General features: G+C 37.7%; 1 protein-coding gene across 6 annotated transcripts in view; it reads right to left on the reverse strand.

Annotated features, from left to right (window-relative positions):
* Positions 1–26,314, reverse strand: part of fcho2 (FCH domain only 2) — a 67,517-nt gene that overhangs the window by 14,499 nt on the left and 26,704 nt on the right. For 4 of the 6 annotated variants that reach the window (XM_015388375.1, XM_015388373.1, XM_015388378.1 and 1 more), the window contains exons 5-18: positions 25,942–26,094; positions 25,630–25,734; positions 22,450–22,548; positions 17,880–17,976; positions 13,217–13,261; positions 12,998–13,067; positions 12,888–12,912; positions 12,578–12,634; positions 11,037–11,094; positions 10,763–10,938; positions 7,048–7,072; positions 5,743–5,781; positions 4,491–4,530; positions 4,264–4,349 (exon numbers count right to left, since the gene is read on the reverse strand). In XM_015388375.1, the coding sequence (XP_015243861.1) occupies positions 4,264–4,349; positions 4,491–4,530; positions 5,743–5,781; positions 7,048–7,072; positions 10,763–10,938; positions 11,037–11,094; positions 12,578–12,634; positions 12,888–12,912; positions 12,998–13,067; positions 13,217–13,261; positions 17,880–17,976; positions 22,450–22,548; positions 25,630–25,734; positions 25,942–26,094 (1,075 nt within the window). The remainder of the gene's footprint in view (positions 1–4,263; positions 4,350–4,490; positions 4,531–5,742; positions 5,782–7,047; positions 7,073–10,762; positions 10,939–11,036; positions 11,095–12,577; positions 12,635–12,887; positions 12,913–12,997; positions 13,068–13,216; positions 13,262–17,879; positions 17,977–22,449; positions 22,549–25,629; positions 25,735–25,941; positions 26,095–26,314) is intronic. The other 2 variants (XM_015388374.1, XM_015388379.1) reach the window with 1 other exon arrangement.

Raw genomic sequence — 26,314 nt, forward strand, 5'->3', positions numbered from 1 at the left:
TGAAGGAAGGTTATGTTGAAATATTATTTCCCGAAGAAGCATTTCCCCCTTTCCTATGTGGCAAAATCCCATATTTGGGTGCTTCAATCCTCCCATCAGCATCTCCTGGAACATTAACTCAATTTTAATCTTTCTATATCCCAACATAAAAAATAAATTAGCATTTGTCCCATACTTTTTTGTGTAAACTGGTTTATTCATACATCTATTTTCAAAGACGAAGGGTAATCTCTGTAAAATCAAGTAACATGCTTTTAGATATACTTCAAAAACTTTAAATCAACGTGTTACTATGTCACTGATTATGTGTCAGGGGGCAGGATATAATGTTATGATGGATTTAAAGAAAAAAAAAAAAGCACTGAAAATATTAAAATCCAGAAAAAATATTACAAAACATGTACAAAAAGTTATTTTTTGAGGAATGCCTCACGCTCAGGTTAATATAAAGGGGCACACACATTTTACCTGGTGCCTCTGGGAGAAAGACCTCAGAGTCATTCATCAGAAAAGATGGAGATGGAGGGATTGGAAAGAACAAAGAAGCAAGGTCTGACAGGGACAGGTGAGAGGAAAATAAAAACAAACAGCAAGTGACTCAAACGCAAACAAATCAAATCAGAACATTGATCTTATATCACAACATTTAAGTACAAATACAATTCAATTAAAATAAAAAATATCTAATTCAGTCATCTTACACTACAGGAGGCCTTTAAAGCCGAGACCTTTGACAGTAATGAGACTTTGTTTGACAACATCGTGCCTGTGGGCTTTATAGCCGACCCGCTGACCTCGACTAGGTGCCAATTAACTGTGGATTATGTTTAACCTGGGTAATGGGTCAGTGCTAATGTCACTCTGTTTAAACGCTGGTGTCAGGCATTTAAAGCATGAGAAACATGTTCAATACTATATGTAACGGGAGGCATATTCAGGGTCTGACTGTTCATTGTTGGTAGAAGTCAGAAAACAGTCCGTGGCTGAAACCTTATATGAATACTGTAAATAGATGAACAATTTAACGGTTGAATTCTGAACAAATATAAAAAGGAACAAAAATGGAAAATTCATTATTCATTATGTATTTTATTCAAGACTTACTGATTTATTTCACTTTGTCATTTATTAAAAGAAACATATCTGCAGTTGGTCGGAGTTTTTTTTTTTTTTTGACCTTTTCTCAATTCTCAATGTTTAAAATTATAGTCTGCCGAACAAACAAAACATAATTAAATTATCAGTTACTATTAAAATTACCATAACCTTGAACTTTTTAACTATAAGAATATGTAACACCTTTTTTTTTTGGTTGTTTTTTTTTTTTGCCAACTTCTCTATTGTATTTAACCACTCATTACACAAGTTCATTTGTAAAAAAAAAAAAAAAAAAAAAAGGATATATGTGGCAACATGTAAAACTGTAATATAATTTTAATCTTGGATCAGTAAAAATATTAAATGGGAGTTCCTTTTAACAACTTTAATTTTAAATGACAGGGAAGAACCGAGAATGTTTAGGTGAAAATCTATTAGGGAACATAGATCTAATAAACAAATTAGAGGGCCTTTGTTTATGCCTGTTCAGGCAATTAACTTTAGCGAAGTAAACTCCAGGTGTGTAGAATTTAGGGTTGTCAAAAGTATCGATACTCAAAAAAGTATCGATACTGAAACGTTGTATCCGGATACAATATTCGTTTTAAAAGTATCGATACAGTGCTACCACCAGTGGCACCTAAGCAGTCATTCATCTAAAGTGCAGAATAGAGGACAATGCACTTTCAGAACACTGTGTGATTGAATAATTCTGTGCACTTTTCAGTTTCAGACTTTTGTTTTGTAAGAGGTGCAGCTGCTGAGAATTACTTTTGTTTCTTAACCGGTTTGGCTAGTGTCATTGCTATGTGTGCAAAGCATAGCCAAGGAAGGAACACTTAATTTTAATTTTAAGTTTTTTATCAAGCTTGCTTAAAATTGTGCAAAGCATACAACCTTTATTGTTTTTATTTATTGTATTTTATTTAGTAATGAAAATATTTCTGTAGAATTTTGAAGTCTTTGTTTTTATCCTTGTGGTATCGAAAATGGTATCGAGTATCGAATATTTTCCTTAGTATCGGTATCGAGTTGAAAAGTTTAGTATCGTGACAACCCTAGTAGAATTACAGCTAAATAGCGAACAAATGAACTTCAAAGAACTAAAAGAAAGCAGAAAGGTTAAGGGGAACATTTACAGTTCTGGTCCTGTAGTGTAAGATGACTGACATACTGTCATAAATGGCGCTAAAGGTTCTGGAATGTGACTTGAAGGAGAAAAAAAAGAGAGACAAAGAATAGAAAAGTCAGAGGAAGACGGTGAGAATCTAAATCAGAGAGTTCTAGATTACCATAAATTGGAAAAAATCGTTCCCAGCAGCTGTCATAAAACAAACTTCTTAGATGTGTCAAGTATTTTTCAGAGCCAAAGTGCCACCAACAGATGAAATGAAACTTCTGGGAATGTTCACGAATGAGCCAGGAACCATCCAGCCTGCCATGAATCTAAACTGCTGTTCTGTTCCAAATTCAACTCTTTCAACCCCGAGTAAAACCTACAGCAGTTAACAAGATCAAAATCCAAGTTCTTCAGACACATCAGATTTCAGATAAGAACTCGGTTGAGTTGTTGAGCTATGACGACAACAATACTTTCTCTGAGGGAATCAAGTTGAAACTTTCACATAAGAACATTGTTCCAGGTGGCAGCATTGTGATGTTTAACAGCAGTAAGCACTTTCTGCAAGGCTGATGCAATTTCAAAACTGCACCATAATTCCTCCAAATTACCATCCAAAGTATGTAACATGACCTAAATAATGTTTAAAGTGCCCCATGCCTCTCTTCCATTAGTGCCTACCCTATTCAGCTCAGGTTGATTCTAAATGTTTATTTCCTGTTTTTATAAGTGCAGCTATAAGTTTTTATAAGAAGAGATCCACAACAAGGTTGTGGGAGATGTAATGAACAATATGAGCCAGAGGGCATGTGACATGACTGCTGCAGCGTTTATGGCCGTTTTTAAACTCAGAATAAAAGTAGGCTTAAAACTTTCTTTTTTGATAAAGCTCATAGTTAGATTGGCTCAGGTAATCCTGAGCTATCTCTATAGTTATGCTGCTATAGGCTTAGACTGCTGGAAGACAAAGAGACCCCTTGTCATCATTCTGCTCCATTCCATCTCTGTTCTCGCATTCTGCAGAATGTGTTAGTTCAATCTCTAACGTTATGCTCTCTCTGCTTTTTCTCATAGTAGCTTCATCTGGTCTGTTCGTGTTTGGCTGTGACACCATCCCGGAGACAAAATATCAGCTTTGCTGCTGTCATCAACACCTCTGTGAATAGATGTTGGGAGTTTGCCCTGATTTTCAAAGTAGTCCTGGTTCTCAAACTAACTGTAATGATTTAATTTAATTGTCTCTATAAAGTGCCTTGAGATGACATATGTTGTGAATGGGTGCTATATAAATAAACTAAATTGAATTGAATTAAAAGAGGAGTCGCTTTGGGCAGTGAGATAGAGAGGAGCAATGGAATATATATAAGAGCTACTCTGTAGCAAGCTAACTTTATCTATTGCTAGCTTCTATCACAACTCCTAAATACAATAAACCCATTTTTAAAATACTTTAACGGTTAAAGATATTATCAAAATATTCTTTGATCAGTGACACCTCCACCTAACAGAATAAAAACCCTTTATTGTAGCGTTTTCAGTATAAATTAGAATAGCTGGAACTGCAAGCAACCTGGCACTAAAAGCAGCAACTATTATATGGAACTGTCAATAACGGAAAAGCCCAAAAAGTGTAGACCCTTAATAAACTGCTCTGATTTAGCAGAAATGGGGCATATCACTATTTAGCGCTGGTGATACCTCATGCTATCCCTAACTAATGCCAGCTTGCTTCCACTAGTGCTTGAACCATAAACCCATTGTTAAATATGCTGCGACTAGTGACACCATCACAGCAGACAGTAGTCAGATTGGCAGAAGCCTAAAAAAAAAGTAGAATCGTACAGAACCGCTCAGTTTTTAGTATTTTGTTAAAATGTCTTGGCTTTTGCTTTAAAGCTTGGATGAACCTGATTTAAAATATACGAAAGAAATGTAAAGAAAAAAAAAACACTTTAATGGGAACCAGAACCAAAGAAAATTCTGCCTTAATAATGATGCAGATTCACTGTGTGATAGTATGCAAGGTCTATTAAAAATAATTTTACCTGCAGTGGATGACATAGAGGAGGAGGATCCAACTCCTGAAGTAGAGCTCAATGGATCCAAAGACAGAAGATCGTTGTTACTTAACCTGTTAAGAGCCGAGGCACAAAGAAACACGGTTAAATCCAATTATAACATGAACGATTAACACTTCTGAATCAGAAAGCATGATGCAAACAATGTAACTCTGATTCTGAACAGACAAAGGAATAAATCATGTTACACTCACTCGAATGGAGTTGACCCTCTGGGCTTTACAAGCTCATCATCTGCAGGGAAACAAGAATAAACAGAAACGCTTTATTTGCATATTTAGAGAGAACTGATTTACTGAATTTAGGAAATATATATATATATATATTAGAGAAACTGGAACGATTTACATTTCCCTCACCTTGAACAACACATAAAAAAATAAACATGACCATACCACCACCTACCACTGAGAGTTAGAGAGACATAGTACAAGTCAAATGTTTGAACACAACCAGACATTAAGGTGGTACCAAACCTTTGACTGGCACTATTTGAGAAACTGTTCAGAACAAATAATTTCTGCCTTAGAAATTAAAAACCTACAAAACCAAATAATACAAAGATTAATAGACCAAGTTCTACTGGGTTTTTAATGTAGTGGAAGCTGTTTGGAAGAGGAGTTTTGGTTGGATTGAGCAACTAAAAACAACAATGCGAGTGCCCTCTTTTTTATTCTGAACCCATTTTAAGTACTACAACAAATCTTAAAGATCCCTTTAAGCAACCTGAGTAGATACAGTTCTAATTTACAGTTTACACACTCTCACTGTGGGCTTTTTCATGGGTGGAATGATTATACAACAAAAATTTAAGACTTGAGCCTATAATAAAGTGGATAGAGCTGTAAAAGTGTTGTTTTACACTGGAAAGACAGAATCAATAAGCTTTTAAACATCAAAAATATACCAGCTATTAAGCAAGAGGGTGGCAGCATCATGATATGGGTCCATTTTGCCGTCAGTGGCTTTGGTGCCTAATTCCAAGTTCTTTCAACTCACAATAAGCTTAAAATGTAACCAAAAAAAGAAAAAAATATCCAACCAAAATTATGCCAGAAGCTTTTTCATGTTGTAAAGTCATTCCACCCTTGAAAAGTTACATTTTAAAGAGATCAGTGAAAGACCAAAACTGATCCGTGACGAGTGGATGCAAACGTCTGACTGGAACTGTACCTACACACCACAGGTAGAAGATCCACCTAAGAAAACCCAAATTTAAAGCCATTCAAGTGAGTTAATTGTCAAAATATAAAACTTTAGGTTTGCAGTGAGATATAAAAAAAATATACATATATATTTATCAGTGATGTTAGCAGGAAGGGGGCGGGGTTTGTTTGGCTGCTGAAGCAGTGTGAAAGGCTCCATGGAGGAGACAGAGATGAGGGTTGTAGGGGGTTGGAGGGAGGCGGGGACGCTTGCCAGTAACTGTAGTTAAAACATACTCACCCTTAGCCTTAGACCTTAAGGTAGATACTCCTGTAAACCCTAAGCGATGCAGAGTTCACATCTTTGAATGCAATTTTTGCAAATTCATCAACTCTTCAAGTTTTTAACTGCAGCAAGTGAATACCTTTTTTATTTTCAAATATATATTGTTATCTTTTCTGAACATTTTAAAAACTTTATAAGACAAAGAAATGTAGAAACTGTTTTTATATGGATGTTTGTAGGAGCTAAAAATACACAGGAAAAAAACATGAATATTTATAAAAATGGCTTATTATGATGCTACAAACTTGATTTAAATGCGTCAAACTCAACCAACTTGAAGAGAAGCGTGTTCATTGAATTTGTAGACATACGCATGTTTTTCCATCAATCCAGACCAAAGTCAATAATCCAACATGTCCTAATGTTTTCTTTCAGCCTGGTTGGAATTCGGACCTGACTTTGAACTTGCCACACAGAGCTTTGCGCTGCAGATGTCGAGGATTTAATGGGTCAAACAAAACAGTCCTGTTGCCTTGTCCTGTGGTACTATTTACAAGACATAGCACCTGTTTTTGTTCTTTTTTTCTATTTATTTCGGAAAATATTCTTCTGTATTCCAAATATTTGGTTGAATCTGACGTTGCTGATCTTTTTTAATTGTGTGCACACACAGTTTCCACGTCACTCACCAGAAACTCAGTCTGGAGGGATTTTGTTGAAACCTTTTGCTATAAAAGTACTTCACCTTTAAACAATGGCCATCATGCAGGACTCTTGTTCTCTAGTCACAAAAAAAACAGAGCCATTTAGCCTATTTTTTTGTGCTTTATTTAAAAGGAGAAGTCAAAAGAACAACTCATGGTAATTTGTGTTGCCTTAAGTTTAGTGTAATCAAACTATTGTGTATATTCACAGAGCAGCGTTGCTCCTATATTTATGCGGTGCAGCTGTTTCTCTTTGTTTTATACATCTAAAAAGTTTAAATTCTTGCACCATTTTGCAAAAGGTGAAAGATAAGTCTTGACTTGTCAAAACATCCAGCTGATTAAACAGTTAGTCTGATTTGTACCAGCGGGAGAAAAACATCCCTCATGCCTGACATTTATATAAGAAGGGAGCACTTATTTACTTTTTCTTGAGATATGTTGGTGTTGGCTTGATTTTCTGGAGTTTTTTTTTTTTCTAGAAAAAAAAACTTATTTAAGAGCAACCAGGGCCAACAAAACTGTAGCCACAGTTGTTCTTCTCATTCCAACAACACAAAGACTTAAAAAAAAAAAAAAAAAAAAAAAAAAAAAAAAGGGGGGGGGGGTTACTTACTGGACTGGTTCCTCCGCATTTGCCCCTAAAAAAGGAGAATATAAAAAAGTAAAAATTAATATCAAAAGAAAGATAATAAAGAGTTGGTTTGCAAAAGTAATCATACCCTTTGAACTTGAAAACTGTGGTGTGCATGTATATATTCAGCCCTCTTTCCGGGCATCTACAGGTGTGAGTCTTGGCGTTTGTCTTTAACAGATTTGCACATCTAGAAAATGAAATCTCTTCCCGTCCTTCTAAAGTCAACAGCTCAAACTCCCTCAGAATGGACAAATGCAGCGTGTTCCTTCACATTATGCCACATATGACCAATTTGATTTTGATCTAGGGCTTTAACTAGGCCAATCTAACACATGAACCCATCTACACTAGCTGTTTGTTCAGAGTCCTTCTATAGGCATATGAACCTGTATTTATTTCCCAATATTTAGCTCAATCTATCTTCTCTGTTTCTTTCTGGAGCAGTGGTTAGTGTGCACGACCCATGTGCGGAGGCCTTGATCCTCAACGCGGCCGATCCGGGTTCGAATCCGGCCTGTGCCGCATGTCTCTCCCTCTCTCTCATACCCCCTTTCCTGTCAACCTACTGTCAGAAAAACGAGCCACTAGTGCCATAAAAACAAAAGAAAAATTAATAAATAAATAAAGAGAGAAATCTGACCACCCACCTCAGAAGGCCTGCTTTGTATTTGTAAAAAGTGGACAACTACCAAAATTTAAAAATACATAGCTGTAACATGATAAATTTGGAAAAGTTTAATAGGGTATGAATACTTTAACAAAGTCTTGTGCAGTTGTCATTTGACAAAACATGAGAGAGAAGTGATCACTTCCCCACTTGGGAGAGCCAATGCTTTTTTTAAAAGCTGATATGTTGTACTTTAAGGGTCACTGATTTGCTCTCAGGAGCCACTTGTTAAAGATAAAACTACTTATTTAAAATATTTTGTCCTTAAAATACTTATCGAGTTTCAGTATCATATATCAAGGCATAACACTTATAAAATAGGCTAAGGTTCTGAACGGCTGCATGAATTATTCCCTGGTGGCTGTGCTAAAGTTTCCACTTTGGCATTAAAGACAGTAAATCACAGGACTGCTCTGGACTCGCACATACCAGGCATTAAACCTAGGGTGAAGAATTCGGCAGCTCAAAACAGTGTGTTTAAGCCGGGACTACGATCAGTCGGGGACAATGGAGAGCGTGGCCGACACTTCGCCGGCTTCCCTCACCGAGTCGTTTTTTTCCCCAGACATAAATCTGCCACGTCCTACAGATACGTGAGGTAGACTCTTGGGACCGGCCAAACCAAGAGCAACTTCAGTTTCAATAAAAAACCCATTTCTTACAAGAAGAAAGGTTAGAGAAGCTGTCAGGGGAGGAGGGGAGAAAAAGAAACAAAAATGGGTTTAAGGAACACAGCAAAACGTTTAACCACCGTAGAGCTGCGAGGCCAGGGCTTAGTCCCACAGGCGCTAAGCGGCAAATGGGTTCAATTACAGCTCTTGTTGGCCACACAAACACACACACACACTCTCTCCCGCGCTCACTCACACGACTTCCATCACTGTTTTAATAAAGGGAGCGCCACGGAGGGAGAAGCAAACAGGAGAAGAAATGAAAAGGACAGAAAAATGAGCAGTGAGGGGGGAAAAGAAAAAAAAAAAACAAGAAAAAACAAAACAAAAACAGATCTCAATAATTCACGCCAGATGAAGCGACTGTGCGCACCACCTTGGATGAAAGTTTTTGCTTTAATACGAAATGTCTCTGTGGATCTAAAACGGGAAGAAACCAGAAAAAGAGAAGAGAAAGACGCAGCGAATGTGATAATAGTATTATTGTATCAATCGGCTGTATTTAAAAGTATTAATTTTTTTTAAATACGGTACCAAAAAAATATTGTTGATAAAAAAAATGCTTATTTTTAACGCTAAAATAGAAAATAATTTACTGGAAAAAAATATATAAATATTTATAAAAAATACATATGCAAAAAAAAATGTAATAAAAAATCGTCCCGATCTTGGTTTGCTATGATGATCTTCCTATCAGGTTTATAATTCATAAGTTATCTAATGCTTTAACAAACCAAACTCTCCCCTTTTTCTGCACATGAACAGATCAGCCTACCTGGATGAACCGTTTTGACTTCATTATAACTCTTAAAGGTAGGAACAAATTCTTTGATGAATAAATTATCTGGTTAATTTCATAGTTACCTTTGAGTTCAAATTACTTCTTTAAAGAACAAGCTGATAATCTGTTCTCTGTGTTACGCAATATAACTCTGGCCATTTTGTCTCGATTGGCTCTGAGTGTTAGATCTGCAGGTACATGGGTGGAAAACACGGATTTGATTTTTCCTTTTTGTTAAGGGCAGTGAAAAAACGAACACCTTATTCCACAAATTCATCAACAAACAGAATTCATTGTAATATAAAGGCTGGGTTAACCATGTAATTCCTTTTAAGGTGGGATTGAAGAGTACTACCCTTATTCACAAACCAGCCGCAATTAAATTTTCATCTAATATATGGTCAATCGATTAAAAAAACTATAGGAAAAAACTGAACTACATTTTTTTTTATATAATTGGGATTGATGATTGACAATCCAAAGACTAAACTATTGATTCTTAAAAGAAAGAACTCTTACAATTTTTAGACATTAAAAACACATCAACCAAATCTGATGTACTTTACTGAAGTTTAATAAAAGCTTGATAAACATTTGCTTTGAATGATAGGCCTGATAATTACCTTAAAATAACAGTCTGTATAAGAACTTTAGGTATATTTCCTTGGTCTTTGATGATTTGATTTTGAGGCAAATAAATAAGTAGAAATAATTGGTCAATATCAGCAGCTAAGACCTTAAAGACAACTGGCCAGAGCCTGATCTGTTCATCTCAAGCAAAAATCTTAAATCTCTGTTAAGTTTTCATAAAACCACAGCAGAGTTCTTTTTGAAGCAGGTGGCTATACACAAAACTGAAAAAAAAAAGGAAAGCAAACAAATAGAAAGGAGAAAAAAAAACAGGTTAAGGAGGAGACGAAGACCTTAATTTAGTGATCCGTCAGTGACTGTTTGCTGCCCCACAACAACAAAAACAGCTCAGCGCACGCAGACAAACTAACACTTCCGCTGCAATGTTTGCAAACAAGCAGTGGCAGCTTTAAATTTTAATGACTCCAGCTATTTTCGTCGAGGAGCAGAGAGTAATTCAGAGACTGAGTTAAAGAAGAGGACAAGGAGCTGAATGAGGAGATGCCCGAGTGAAGTCATGGGTGGAACAAAGTGCATAAAAGCAGAGCTGAGTGAATGTTTGGGAGCACGAGGTAAAGGCCAACAATATCAGGAGTGAAACTGATCTCAAGTTCATAGGAGTAAGAAAATAAAAAGGAGATGATTTACACTAAACCATATTCAGGGGAAAAACAAATCATGGACTAAGTGTGAACAGGTTATTTAGTAAATTGGAAGCAGATTTAATAAATTATGTAAGACGTATAACTTCTAACCTCGAACAAAATGCATTAGAAAAACCTGAACTGAGCTTAAATGCTATTCCCAGGCTCCCCAGCAGATTTTAGGTGTTCCCCTAATGCCCTCTAGTGTTACACAGGCAGAGCTGACCTCTGAAAACAAACATCAACGGGTTGGTTTCAGGCAGCGTTTAGTGTTGTTTTAGCATGTTTCTGTAAAGCATACCGAGGTCGAAGGCGACAGGATGATGTTTCCAATGGAGGCTTTGAGCTCATCGATGTTCGCTCGGGTCTGATGCGTACCATTGTTAGGCTGGACGGGTTTGATCTGCACATGGAACTTCCTGGGCTCGTCTTCGTCCTCCGAATCGCTGGACGAATAGAAGGAATTGTCTTTGGGATGTGAGGAGATGTGTTAAGGAAAAATTAAGTCGTAAAATGAACTCTGCAGATCAAACCCGCAGCATTAATGTAGAATCAGGAGGCATAAAAAAGGATATCATTCTCATTCACTTCCGGTCTGATACAGAAGCCCTCAGCATCAACTTGGGGAACATTCTACAACAACACAAGAAATAAAAACAATAATTAAAAAGGGTCCCTTCTATAATTAAACAATAAGTGTGAATAATCAATAAACCAATGCAAACTTTTGTTTTAACCAATAAAAACAGCTTTGTTTTTCCCTACAATAGATAATTACTGTTTATTGAGCATTTTATTTAAAGAATCAAAAACCTCTTTAGTTGGCCAAAGTCTTCTTCTGAAATTTACTTTAGAAAAATATTGTGAGTGCTAAAAAAAAAAAAGTTGAGCTTTTAATTACTTATTTTATTCAGAGAGCTATATAAAATGTATCCTTAAAAAAATTTTACCAAAATTTTAAAGTGATTGTTTTTTCCTTCCTGCTCAACGAAAACTTAAGAATTTAGGGATTTTAAGCTGATTAGACAATTAATTTAGCAAGTACACCGTGTAACAAAATCTTTAACTCTGAAAAAAACAAAACAAAACAAAAAAACAAACAAAAAAATCATAAATCAATAAATCGTTTCTAACCTTTTTGATTTTTGCATATACAGTTGTAAAAATTTAAAAATTCTTATATTCTGGACGACAAGAATGGGCCTCCACTTATTTTTACTTAGTAAAAATTTTTTACCCAATTTCTTGAAATTTCGAAATAAAAATTCTTTATAATTAAACAATCATGCATATGTAAAACGTTACCAATACAACCTTTTGAAGTTTAGTAGGCAAGATTTACAGCGTTCAGTTTTTTTTATAACTTTTTTATTAAACAAATGTTTAAACCTCTACCCTAAAAATATCCAGTGAATCTCAAACATAAAGCCTTCATTTTGTAATGTAATCTTCTGTAAACGCAAAATGATTCAGTTTCTTAAATTGTGCATCAAATTTCAACAAGAAAATGTTGAAAACTCCAGATTATCTTGTAAAGATTTAGAATTATTTCTAAACTACAGATGTTGCTTTTCTAATTCAAGCTAAACAAGTTTAAGCAAAAAATGTTATACAGAAGGCAAATAATCTGTATCAGCTTATAATTCTGAGTTTATGCAGGTTTCAAGTCTTTTAATGTAGAAGAATCATTAAGTAATGGCTCAAAATTTCTTTAAACTATTATAATGATAAAAACTTTTTGAATTTTACTCCTACATAGGGTGACAAATTAAATGGATACACAAAAAAAACAGATGATTATCCATATCATAGTGCTGGAACTTAATGTCTTGATTCATCCACAAAAACATTCATGAAACCAAAAAAAAAAAAAAAATAAATGTAATATCTAAACATAAAACCCACAGAGTATAAATCTTATTGACTTTTAAATAACATTTATTACCCATAAATACTCTATATATATATATATATATATGGATTTTTTTATTAACTGGGAAAGCTTTTTGGGGATGTTTTCTATAATTCTGAAATGTATATCAAAATGTTATTAGCATATACATATATACTGTTACTGCATGATGGCTAGCAGGTGTAAGCTTTCTAGCTTCCTTACAGCATTCTGGATGTCTATGGAGCCAAAATATCCTGGAGGAGCACCATTGGCAGTGTTCTGTGCGTACAAACAGAGAAACGAATGAATGAATGAGCAAATGTACAAAACAAACAGGAGAGAACCGAGAAGGGGGGGAAAAAAGAGGGAAGTGCAGAGTAACACATGGCAGAAGAAAAAGAACAATGGTCCGGTCCGCCTCCTGCAGTTTGACATCAAAATAACAGACGTCGCCGACATGAAACAGATCCAAAGGAAATTCAAGAAGATCAACCATGCAGCTAATGTCTGTTTTAATAAACTTTATACTCACAGCAGCTTCGACTTCTGTCGACTCCCTGGAAAACAAAAAACCCTCGTTGACATTAAATATAGTACAACAAAATAAACAAAACTGTGCTGTGAAGTTATGTCCAAACTCACGTAGAGTCTGTGTCCTTGTCTTTCCTTCGGCCTGGGATACCAAACGTTTTCCTCTTTCTTGGTTTGGCACCTTAAAACAAAACAAAGCATTTTAAGAAGGACAGAGTGAACTATATCTGTTCTTCCCCACATATTTTCTTTTTTTCCCCCTCTTTTTTGCTTTAACTGAGTAACTTGGCAATGAAAATGAATGCTTAAATCCTCAAGGTAAAGCTCTACCTTCTGTTGCAATGGCTGTGTTGCATTCCTCAAATTCGATTGGTCCTAATGAGACAAAAAAAAAAAAGATTTAGGTTCATTTGGCACAAGAAGGGTCAATGCCCACTACTGTGACTGCTATGAATGTACATCACGCAATAATCTCACACGCATCACTAACACACACAAAACATGAAGTGCAGCATGCCATGCAGAATGTGTACGCAAACAGAGCACGGCTGATCCCACAGGGCAGACAGGGTCAATAGCAAGAGTCAACTGTGCGTCTGGTGGCGCTCAGAGATGTCGCAGTCCCTCCTGGTGACAAAGTATGACGCAACTCAACAGTTTTCCTTCGAGAGACACATACACACACACACACACCTCCCCTTCTCCAAAACCCCAGTTTAATTCAAAAATACTCTATTTTTCCTGATGTGAAATAAAAGTCTTCCACCTGGAAGTTGACAGGATCAGAAATGAATTTGGGATGCCTCTCCACCAGAAAAAAAAGAGTTACTAAATAAACCAAAGGTGCCCGCAAAACAATGTATGCCGCCTAAACACCTTCCTGCTGATTCACACTTTGACTGGGCCATTAAAACACATGAAATTGATTTAAACCGTTTGATTTCAGCTCTGTACTGCACATTATGAGTAGTGTTGCGCTGATGCCATTTTTTGGCCCCGATACCGATACCAGATACCTGGCCGATACCGATACCATAATAATGTAAAATAATTGCCATCATGGCTTTGTCAAGCTGCTGCCTACCTTTGTGAAGCAGGAAAAAATCTAATACAAAGTGAATCCAGTAGAACTTTTTATTGCCTACCAGGAGTGGGTGACAATAGTTAAACTTATGGCTCTCAAAATGGTATCGGTGCCATATTTGTTGGTACTCGCCGATACCGATACCACCATTTTAGGGCAGTATCGGGGCCCCATCCGATACTGGTATCGGTGCAACACTAATTACGAGCCAATTTTCTTTTGCAGTATCTCCCAGAATGGAATGCCCCAGTGTTTAGCTCTGTCCCTCTTTCCGTTATCCCTGAAAAGCCTTTTTCTCAGGGTGGCTGTGGTGTGCTGAGGGGACATGCATAGTTTACCTTCTATCATGCATAGTATCTGGCATTTTGGTCCAAAAGTTTATTTTTGGCTCCATCTGAGCTTTCACATGCTTGCTGCATCCCCTACCTGGATTAAAGCAAACTTCAAACACGACTCTCTGAATGCACAACTGTTAGCTGCCCTGTTTGCAGACTTTTCCACCCGAGCTGTGGATATCTGCAGCTCCTCCATTAGCAATGGCCTTTTGGTTGATTCGTAGCTCTTGCCTGACTAGTTGGTTCAGGTGGACGACCATGTCCTAGTAGGTCTGCTATTGAGTTATACTCTTTCCATTTATAAAAGGTGGATTGCACGGTGTTGTATGAAAGATTTCAGGGACAAACTTCTCTGCCACTGAACCTCTGATCTGTCTGGTGTTTTCCTTAAGTTCATAAATGGTGTTTGTTTTCTAATTCCAGATCTAACTTGAAAGGCTTCAATGTCAGCTTAATATTATGTTAGAATGATCTGTTTCAAATCTAGACCAGTGATCCTCAACAGGCCAGAGATGCAGATCATTAACCAGGTATTTCTTTGAAGCGGTTGGTAAGTTTTACATTTTTTTAGCATATATTTTATTTTTTTTTATTCTGGTAATGCTGAACTTATTTTGAATATAACAAAATTAAGATATGTGAAGTAAATTATTCTAGGTTTACTTTATGGAAATATTTCTTTATTTTCTTTTTCGTTGCTTCTCAAAATCACAGGGCTTTTTAAATCCTGAATATAATTTTGACACTTGTTCACCAGGGTTATTTTTACTTTCCCTGAGGTTTGTTCCAAACATTATTCTATAGCATAAAATACCATAAAATTATTGTTGTCATTTGAGAAGAACATAAAGGTTCAAGGAATATGGCTGCTTTTTAAAGGGACCACGTAACAAAAAAGAAAGACATGTCTAGCTAATAGCTAGTGTACAACCAGCCGTGAACCTTTTCTAGCAAAGAATAACACTTCTTTTGCTTACTTGGATAAATCAATCAGCAGATGAGAAAACTGCCAAAAACAACTAGGTTTACACTTGATTTGTTGCTCATCAATAATGCAAGTTTGCCCCTGTGGTGCTGCTCCTCCGTCGTCACGCTTCATGTGTCATTTCAGACAGATTCACTGAGGCTCTTCATGGGGCGGAGGCACAAAGGGCTCACACAGTTTTCACAAACAGAAAACCGGAGGCACGACATGCAATGTGGATACGGGTCAGTCAGGTAAAATCCAGAAGAATACTAGAGACTGTGCATCCAGATGTACAGTCTTCATCAACTACAGACACACAGATATGTTGCATGCTCTAGAAGATGAGCTGCAGTGGGTGACACAGGGAGTGATGGAGAGACAGGACGATGGGGCAGGACCCTCTGGCGTTTTTTTCTTTTTTTTTTCCGATACACTAACATGGCTTGACCTGAAAACAACAAAGCTAATGATATTTTAACTCAAAATGTATACAGCACTACGGGGCCGATGTGCTCTCCCCAGAAGAAGCCGGTAGCGAGCAGAATTGACGCATTGTCTGTCGTGCGCAGGGCCGAGTGAAGCGCAGGGGAGCAGTGAGTCACGAGAGGCACGCATCACGGCAAGTGAAGTGGATAAAGTACACCGATGACCGATTTACTCTACTGGGCAATGTCAGGCCCTTCTCATCGCTGGCAAGTACAACAGGGCAGCAACAGCTGACAGAGCAGGGTTAGCCTGATTGAAACAGACTCATTATGCACCCCTTCATTGTTTGGTCATAGGTTAAAATTTTCCCTTTTCTTTTAAGAGAAAAACTGGCTTTCTTCTTACAAAGATACAAAAGGACCAAAGAGGATCTTAAAAGTGCAAGAATTTCTGCAAACTGAAAGTTTCTGATCCAAGCGATGCCATTGTTGAGTCATCGAGCTGCTGGAACATCAACCTCCACCTCAGATTCAAGTCTTCTGCAGCCTAGAACTGGCTTTATTTCAGAATCTCTTTATCTACCTTCTCTCTGTAAAATATTCCCACAGCATGATGCTGCCACCACCTTATTTCCCCCATGCGCATGATGTAGTCAGGGTATCATTTAATATTAGTATTTGGTCCCAAACTGCAGTCTACATGCAAGCTCAAAGTAATTAATTTCAATCTCATCCAACCAGATGACTTAATCAAAGGCCCTCAGCATGATTCTGCCACCACTGTGTATGCTGTTTATTTTCTGTCACACATCTAAGTTTTCGGGGAGGCAAAAAAGAAAAAAAAAAAGAAAAACAGGACTCATTACAGGCCAAGGTTTCATCCAACCTGAAATGTGGATCAGATTATGCACCCAACAGCAACACAAAATGATCAGAACAATATTTTGGTTGTCTCTTCGACCAGTGACGTCCTGTGTCTTAACAAGAGTATCAAATGTGATACCACAGGCGCGTGAACGACTGGAAAATCAATGTCAGGACCCGGCAGAGAAGGAACTCTTTTCTTTCTGACATCTGACAATATTTATGCACACATACGGCAAGGAAAGTCCAAACAGCACACGTAAATATTACCCAAATCTGGACAGACATTAGGAACTGTTTAAGCATCTCCAAACAGAGAGACAACTGTGTTTATACAGGGGAGGATGGGCCCTTTCTTTCTACTCTCTGTGAGGGAAGCATGCAGTCACGCATGAGTGGAAAATGGTTTTTTAAATTGCATATGCTTCACATGGCACAGGGAGCAGGAGAGAAGGGCGGGTCGGGGAGAGCTTGCGTGTCTGGCCCTCTGCCAGTTGACAGCTCAGCTGGATATCGTTGAACAGTACGACCCCCCCACCCCCACCCTCTCTGCCTCGCAGCGTGTCACTTTAGGATTGTTTCCGCAATAGAAAGTTTATTCAACCCCTCTCTCTCTCTGAAAAGGCCCCGGACTGGCCAACCGTTCAGCTATTTCGTCAGGGGACGGGGAGGTTATTTCTCTTGACAGGACCGGAGCTGCTGTGCAATCCCTAATGAACAGCTTGATATGGGAGGAATTTTCAGACCATTTTTTCAACCTCAATTAATTCCTCTGTCCAAACAAATGAGAGCCACCACTTGTTGGTGGAAGTGTTTGGACACAGGGGTCAGCGTTTATGTACACACAAACACGGCGGAGGTGAAGCCTCTGTGCCTGTGACCTGACGTAATGTAGTACAAGAATGGGAACGGGCAGGGTCATATTTATAACAGGAGACGGTTCAGAGACACAGTGAAATAATGTACAGGCACTACGCAAAAAAAGGGGAAGGTGACCGGCGAGCCAAAGAAAAGCGACATGTATTCCTTTGATTATCGTGGCATGGAGACGTTTACACAAGAGTCATTGTTGAACTCTGACCTGCTCAAAAAGTTGGTTATGCCTGCTTAACCTGTGAGTGTGTCACATGCTCACTGTAATGCCAAGCCGGCTTTCCTTTACAGCAGATTACTATGATTGCCTCTGATGGCCTGCTCTAATGTCTAATTGCCCCTCTCTATACACCCCTCCCATTAGGAAAAGGCAGGATCAGGCAGAAAACCTACAACACTGCACAGACAAGGAGAAACTTTAGGTTCAAACCTTGCAGGAGCTTACCTGGCCTCTCTTTTCCTGTTCCTTTGCTCTCGGCCAGCTTTTGTATTAAGCTCTCTTCTGAAGTGTTCTCAATGTTCCTCACAAATTCCTTGTGCAGCTATAGAGAAAGAAAAAAACAAGCATTAAATGATGGCTTATTGAGGAAGCATGGGAAAACTGGTTCAGTAACAACGTTATGCACTTCAAAAGGAACATAGACAAAACCTTCCTATACCACAAATACTTTGCCTGACTTAAAATTAATGGCATAAGAATTATCAAACCCACACAAACAATGCCAAAGGTGTTTCCTAAAGGATCAAAGGAAGGATACTTTAGGACTTGCTCTATTCACCAACAAGGCAAATAGAGCCAAACATTTACATGTTATCCTATTTGAAAGGTGCGTTTAGGAGGAAATTAATAGTCGTCAATGTTTCCAGCTATGTGAATGACAGGAATTGACCGACTAGATGGAAGGGACACTACGAATGGGTGCTAATGGACGTGCTAATAGACAGAAGCAACATTTTTTCTGGAGTTTAACGGTCTGGTATTTTCTTTCAAAGGTTGGCGTTGTGTTAACCAATGAGGAGCTGGATATGGTTGAGATGAAACCTCATACTGAAGCTCACCAGAAAGTGATCCACACTCCGACAGGAGAGGTCCTGATATGAGGTCCTGGACAGATGTAGGCAACACTGAAACCATCATCCAGCCGCAGCTCCTGGAGCAGGTGATGATACTGGCAGGACACCAGGAACGCGCCCAGTAACTAATCCATATCTCACCAATCTTACCATTTTCTCCTGGAATCTGGTCATTTTATGGTGGTTTATTTTTTAAGAAGCAAAAACAACCCTACTGCCAAAAGACGTGTTGCTACCAAGGATTTAAATGTATTTTCTATAATCTACTCAGTCTAATGTAATGAAATACGATTACCAGTCCTCATTAGATAACATCTAGCAGCAGGAGGTCCACATAACTACTTTCTGGGCCAAATGCCCCCAACAGCACAGTTTTATATAAAACGTTAATAAAACATATCAATCTGAAGACAACAAAGCCAGTTTAATATTTTTTTCCATGACTGTATGTTGGAATCACAGTAGACCAACTGCTGTCCCCTCGGGTTTTTTTTTTTTTTTAAATACAGCTATAGCTATATTTCTATGATCCTGACCCATTATGGTCTTATAGAACTGAGCTTTGGATCTTAATGGGGTAAAAATTAAAGAGAGAAGGTGCCTTTGGCTAGAAAAACGAACAAAGAACAAAACAGATTTTGTTTGTAGATATTCACAGATATTTCCTCTTTTATTTTTTTTCCTTTACATATGAGCAGATTCCATCTTGTTTCTTTTTTTGTGATTTCTTTACACGTTTAGCATAAGCACACTTGATAGAAGGAGGCTTTTCTGTTTATTTTCATGCGAGGCCATACTGATCTTTGCAGTTAGAGCACTGTGTCAGAGGTTGTCTTTGTTACTGCCATGGATACCCTTTGGGCAGTCTCACACAAAGGTTAGTGTTTGTTTGCATGTGTGCTTTTAAGTTTAGTGAGGGGGAAGTGAAAGAGACGTGTACGCATCGAGATAAAGACGAGAGGCTGACTGTCGCATCTCAACAAACCATTTAGATGTGCGTGATACTCTAAGCGCAAGCGAGTGGCTTCTCCATCAAACCAAGACGCATTCAAACCAGTGTGTGTGTGTGTGTGTGTGTGTGCAGCTCCCCTATCCCCCCCTCCCCCCTCCCTTCCTCCTCCTGGGCCCCAGCGGTGAGGTGGAGTGCATTAGCCTTCTATGCCCCTGCCTAGTAGCAGAGGATGAAGGGGGGAGATGTTGGTGATGGGCGGTGCGGGTGCGGTGGGAAGGAGTTTGCCGTGGCGAGGAAGTGTGCTCGGTGCGGCACCTGCAATCCGCCAGGTGCTGCTAGGATGGTTCATGTCGCTAACGTCCACAGCGTGTCTGCCCGGCTCTTCTCACACGTCGATGCAAACAAACAAACAAAAGGAACAAAACAAAAAAAGCTCCTCCATGTCTACACTGAGACTTTCCCCCACAAGCTTGAAAACATGCGTCTGCCCCCGAGGTACCCTCGCTCACAGACAAACGCTCACTTATAAAAACAAACACAACACGCACAGCGGCGGACGCACCTGCTTCTACAGTGAGCCGCTTCATCGCTACCTCTTTCAGCATCCATTGCAGCACACTTCTGACAACTCAAGAGCTTTAAAAAGGTCCTGCTCTTTCTCTCCTACATTGAGCATCCAGACCTACAGAGCTACCCCCCCGCCAAAAAAAGATGACTGATAAGAAGCTTACCAAGCACAGTTACTTTGGTTTGGTTAAACGACTGCAGTCACTCGTCAATGACAGCTTAAGAACTCAAAGTAGCTTAGCATTAAACCCTACTAATGGAGAATGATCAAACAAACACACAAACAAACAAACAGGCTTTGCTGGTGTCCCCGCTACACACACAACCCACAGTCACTCGGCCAGAAACTTTTCATCAGAGAAAAAGTCTTACCTATTTCCTTTTAAAACTCTGTTTTTTCAAACTTTATTTACTGCCAAATCTTTTTGACATTTTTTCAACATATTAGAACCAGAAACGTCCGTGTTAATAATAGGATTAGAAATGGTTAATTGGAAGGAAAGAATTACAGCTGAAGGAAGGCATTCCCACAGCATGATGCTGCCGCTACCAGGTACATCCTTTATTGGCTGAAAAAGCAAAGTAGCAGCCATACGCTGTAAACAGAATGTAAAAAAACTGAAGTCGGTTGATCTTCAGCCAGAAACGGAGAACTAAAATACACCACTTGTGTCTGATCTGTTGTTTCTTGGGTTTGTTTGTTTGTTTTTTTTCCTGGTGCACGGGCGTCCCTTTACTCACCACATGACTCACGAATATTAATGCAGGAGCATGTACTGGAATTCCTCCAGAAGAAACAAGCAGCCCTACAGCTCCATTTAGCCCCAAAATGTCTGCCGAATGTTTCTAGATGAACTTATATGATTATTTTTTTATCGGGTACAATTAAATAGCTTATCCTTAGCTAACTATATTTTCAGCAGTTGAAGAATTCTGGTACCAAAATAGTCTCTTTCATTTTTAATCTACTGTAGAGAAAGAAATGGTAAACAACAATAGACTGTCTTCATTTTTTAAAGGTTGGTAGTTTTAGGTTATTAAAAAACTGAAAAAGTGCAGGCACCTCTTTTCTTTATTTGGTGTTTTACTCTAAATAAATTAGTTTGGTTGTACTACTTTGAATGTAACATTAAAAAAAAGCCACAGCATGTTTGATAATGTTAGTGCTTTTATTTTTTTGGTCAGTCGGAAATAAACAAATAGACTAATCTTATAGGATTGCTTTAAATTCAGGTTTGCCATCCCAAGATTTTTAACAGCCTTGCTAGATATTTTGATACCACAGCCATTAATACATTGTAAAAATATGCTACCGATGAAACAAATATGACATTTCTATCGTACACGAAGTAGCTGGACATCTTAAAGGTTTAAATGAGATGTAAAAAAAAAAAAGAGAAAACTTTTGAATTGGGATGATAGGAAAATAGAGCTTCAATCAAATGTGTTTCCAAAAGTGATGTTCCCCCCTGAGGTCTTTGATTTCAGCACTAAAGGTAAAAACTGCGGCTGGTAGACGTCTTCTTTGGTGTAAGAAATATTATCGAATAATACAATACTTTATTTTAGTTGGATTTGAATTAAAGTTAATGTCCTGTTAAAGTGAAGTTCCTACAAAACAACGTATGGTTTAGGTATCCGTTTACAGGAAACATTCAGTAAATAAGGAAAGTTTAGGACAGAAAAAAAAAGATATTGTAAATGTTTCACTAAGCATTAGTTATTTTTTCTTTCACAGAAACTTTAATTATAGTTTTTATACAAAAATTAAAGATCGGAGGATCAGAACTTCACAGAAACAAAACAAAAATTATCTATTACAAGAAAAACAAAAACTTACTTATAATCAAATGACAAAACTAACAACCATTAACTTTATTATAACTAAATTAAAAATAACTACTGAAATGTCCACACATACTCTCACAATTAACAGCAAATAAATCATCTATCTTGGGCTGAGGGACCTGCCAGGTGAGATTTTATTTAAAGGTACGATATCGCCCTCTACAGGCAATAAAAATAGAGCTGCTACAAACTAATGAAGGCAGGCCAGCAGAATGCAGGAAGTCCAAAGGTATTATCAACATTTAACTAAAATCGCTAAATAAACAAGAAAAGAAATTATCCAGATAATATCAAAAAGTGATTAAAGGAGCTCTGACTGAGGTTTAAAAACCTTTCCAGCTGCACCTGATATCATTTCAAGCCTTTTTCCACAGAGGACGAAGCCAAAGCAGGACGTTCATCAATCAGACACAGTATCCGGTGAGCATTTGGTTTTTTTACGAGACCTTGATGGTCTAAAACTTAAGATTTGATCAGCCCTCTAAAAGATGAATGGATCAATCTCCTTGTTTCCTGTTTAACTATTCCTTGCTAAACGATCAAGTGGATCACTGAGTGGCTCAGAAACACTCACCTCTCCAATCTGAATGTGTGTTTCCTCCACAGATTGCGAGTATGACTGGATGATCTGCTTCATGTGGATAATGTGGTTTTCCTCAATGTCTTGGAATCTCTGTAACAAACATCAATAATATATCGTTTAGGAGCGCCACTGCAACAAATCAAATCTCTTTAAAAAATAAAACAAATTAAATGCATACCATCAATTTAACATCACATTATCGAGAAGACAAGGAGACAGAAAAACAAGAGCAAAGAGAAGACAAAGAGGAAAATCTCCTTGCTTCTAATTTCCTTATGTGCGACTGTCTGGGTGGTCTGAGGCACATGTAAGTCCCTTCCACAAGATGTCAATTATGATCATGTTAGGCGCTGATGGGAATTCATTTTAGGCATTTTTACTGCAGCGCTGTAATGAGATCACAGGCTTAAAAGCTGCTATTGAAATCTGGGTTTTTGAGGTAAACTGAGAAGCATGAGCACAAAGATTCATGAGGAGGAAAATCCCACTGTTAAGGGGAGATTAGCTCTTAATAATCAGAAACCCCCCAGAAAGAGAGCCTCTTACATCTGGCTGTGGAAATACGCCCACGGTGTATAAGTATTCGTACACTGAACTTTTTTTTTTTTTTTTACATTATATTAAGTTACATGTTACGTTTATTCTGTTAAAATCACAAACTTCTATGTTTAAACAAGGTTAAGCTGTACATTTATGAAAGATATACGGTTTTCATGTTTTGTTCGTGGAGAAATGAAAATCTGAGAAGTGTGGAGTGGATTTACCAGTTCAAGTCTTTTAGGGAAATCCAATCTGGCTTTGCACATCTACAAACTAAAACTTTGCCTGTTAATTTTTTTTTGCTATAGACCAGTCAATTTTCCTATAGATTTTCACTCAGATTTATGTCTGGACTTTGACTGGGCCATTTTAACTCATGGCTGCACAGTGGGAAACATGTTTGGTGATTTTTTAAAGCCTGGCTAAACGGCGCTCTCATCAAGGACTGTGCACACTGCTACGTTTAGAACAATCCAGATGTGGTCTTTTCTCATAAATAAATCATTACTTTAAAAACAGAAGGGTAAGACAACTATAAATGTAAGGTATACATTTTACACATTAATTAAAGTCACATTTTTTACAGATTATATCCTTTAAAAAAATATCAAAGGTGGTTTACCTCCTTGTGGTTTTGAATAAGGCGAATTTGCTTGATAAGAAATTATGTTTTTGAAAGGGAAAACAGACATTTCTGGTGTGTGGAGCATTTCTTCTCTCCATCACTGCCTTTCCACTGAGTGTTTCTGAAGAACACTTAGCAAGTGTCTGCATTAAGTACAAACAACTGCACTGCTTGTTCAGGCTTGTGCGACGTCCTCTGACTTGCATGACAACTCAAGGGCTGACCAAAGTCTTTAGACCTTCAAAACCAAGTAATTAGATCACCAATATCTAAAAGTCTGACCTGCTGATTCTGATTTGGCTACTATTTTTTTATAGGGTCACAAAACAGGTTTTAAACTCATTTTATTGAAGAACAAGGAATAATTATTTATAGGGGAGATGATGCTCCTTGCTTTAACATGCAAATGTAATTTTTTTCCCCTTTTGGGGTACTGTCTGATCCCTAAATACCTTTTCATTTATTTTTCCTGTTTAACCTTTAATTTAATCTGATGAAGTCCCACTGAGATCAAAAATCGAGTTTACATGCCTGTGACACCTTTACAGATCAGCTCAAATGACACTCATATAAACACTTCAAAATTTATGTCTTTTTAGAGTAGTTCTATTGCACCATATTTTTCCTTTAACTTGAATAATATTTCCATAAAGTATTGCTCCTCCTATTTGACTAATTTTTTGACCACCTGCCATGACCATCTTCTCTGAATGAAGAATAAGTAGATTTTCAAATAATTGCATCAGACAAGGACATGCAGTTGAGGTTCGACTTAAAATTGGCACTTATTTTATCTTTCAAATTTTATCTTAATCTTACAAGAAAAGTATAAATTGTTACTGGAGATAGTTTATCCTTCTCTAGCATGCAGCAGATTACATAGTCTATTGGTTTCAAAGATTTTATTGCTTCTGCCTGAGAAATTTTCCAATTAATGTTTCATTAGTAGTTTATAACAAACTTTATATTTTGATGTGTCTGATTACATCAGTCAATTAAGAAAATTATGTTCTATGATGAGTTACTCAGTATTTCAGTAGCTTTCTTACCAATCACCTTTTTTAACTTTTACAGTTATTTACTGGAAGGCCATGTTTGACATGTTATACTCAAGTAAAAATACATTAAAGTATTGCTACTTTTTACTTAAATCTGATTTTTGGAGCTGCGTGGAAATAAAATGACACCATTGTGGACTTTATCTACTGATTTAATGCCTCTAAAAGAAACAGATTGGACCAAATTTTATTTAGGTTTTTTTTTTAAAGGGGCAGAAACGCTCAACAGTTTTTATTTTTTAAAACCTTCCATCTCTACAGTTATGCACCACTAGGTTTTTTCTATTAACATAAGATTATTATAAAAACTAAACACACATAAGTTGGTGGTTCTACCATGCGAGAAAAAGATATGAAAAAAAAAAAGTTTAAAGGGGTACTAATACTTTTAAAATGCAGAAGTAAGGCTTTACTTCCGTCTAACACCAGCTAGTTCAGGCAGACAAACGGAACACACATGTAGAGCCCCAGTGATGTCAGAGAGCACATGTGCTTTGGTGTTTCTAATTATATATCCACATGTGCGGTGTGGGAGATGAGCCGTAGACGGTAATCCAAGGGAAGCAAGAGCCGCGACGCTGCTTCCTCTGCTATGGAGAGGAGGAGAAGAATATAAAAAAGGTGGGGGGTAACCCAAACCAGCTCTGGTGGCCGGGCTGAAGCTACATGAGGATAGTATGGAGGCCCAATTCTGTTGAGCTGATTTAAATTTGGAGTTTATCTAATCAGCCCCTCAGATGGATCCAATCAAGGTCTTTACACAATGATTCCGCTACGGAGGAAAAAACACAATCTGGAGTTGATACAGAACCCAAAACATGGAACAGACGAGCACCAGACAAACAGATTACACAATGAAGTATTGCATGCCACAAAGACAGACAATGACAACAGTTTGTGAGGATATTTATCATTAAAGCACATGCATAGAGGGAGATTGATAAAAACCTGTGCTGTTTCTGTCATCTTCTGCTCAAACTCAGACTTGGCTGTAGCATATTTCTCCACGTATGACTTGTAGGTCTCTGTGGCTTTTTTGGCTTTAACTCCAGCCTGTAGAATGTAAACAAAAACAGATAAATGACTTACATTGCTTTCCGGATCAAGTCTCAGAATGAAAACTGATATCAACATCTAAGGGCAAGAAACAGCTCAGTGTTACGGTTTCTGTACAGACCATAATATCCAGACACACTTCATTATGCTGCATTACTACACGGAGGATATATGGGAGTCTGTATGTGCAGAGTGACCTCACACCTTGTCCACATCTCTCTGGGTGGCCCCCTCTTTGCGGAGGCGCTCCTGCTCCACGGTTTTGGCATTGTAGTTCTCCTTGGACTTCTGGAGAGCCTGAGAGATAGATTGGATGTTCTGGACGGCTTCTAGGGTTGGTGCAACTTCTTCTTTTGTCTGAAACAACGTGTAAGCTTGTTAAGACATTTAAGAAGCAGCGAAGGGTCTATTACTCTAATGTTTGCATCAATAAAATACCTAAACACTCTAGTTTACCATATGATCTTGTTAAAATAAGACATACCAGTCTTGTGAACACTGAAGAACTTTATATTATCATTAAAATCAAGCTTCCTATACAAGCTACAAGTCAAAATTTTACAGTTTTAGGGTGACA

The sequence above is a fragment of the Cyprinodon variegatus genome, unplaced genomic scaffold (assembly GCF_000732505.1).
Source record: "Cyprinodon variegatus isolate N-32 unplaced genomic scaffold, C_variegatus-1.0 Scaffold421, whole genome shotgun sequence".
Lineage (NCBI taxonomy): Eukaryota > Metazoa > Chordata > Actinopteri > Cyprinodontiformes > Cyprinodontidae > Cyprinodon > Cyprinodon variegatus.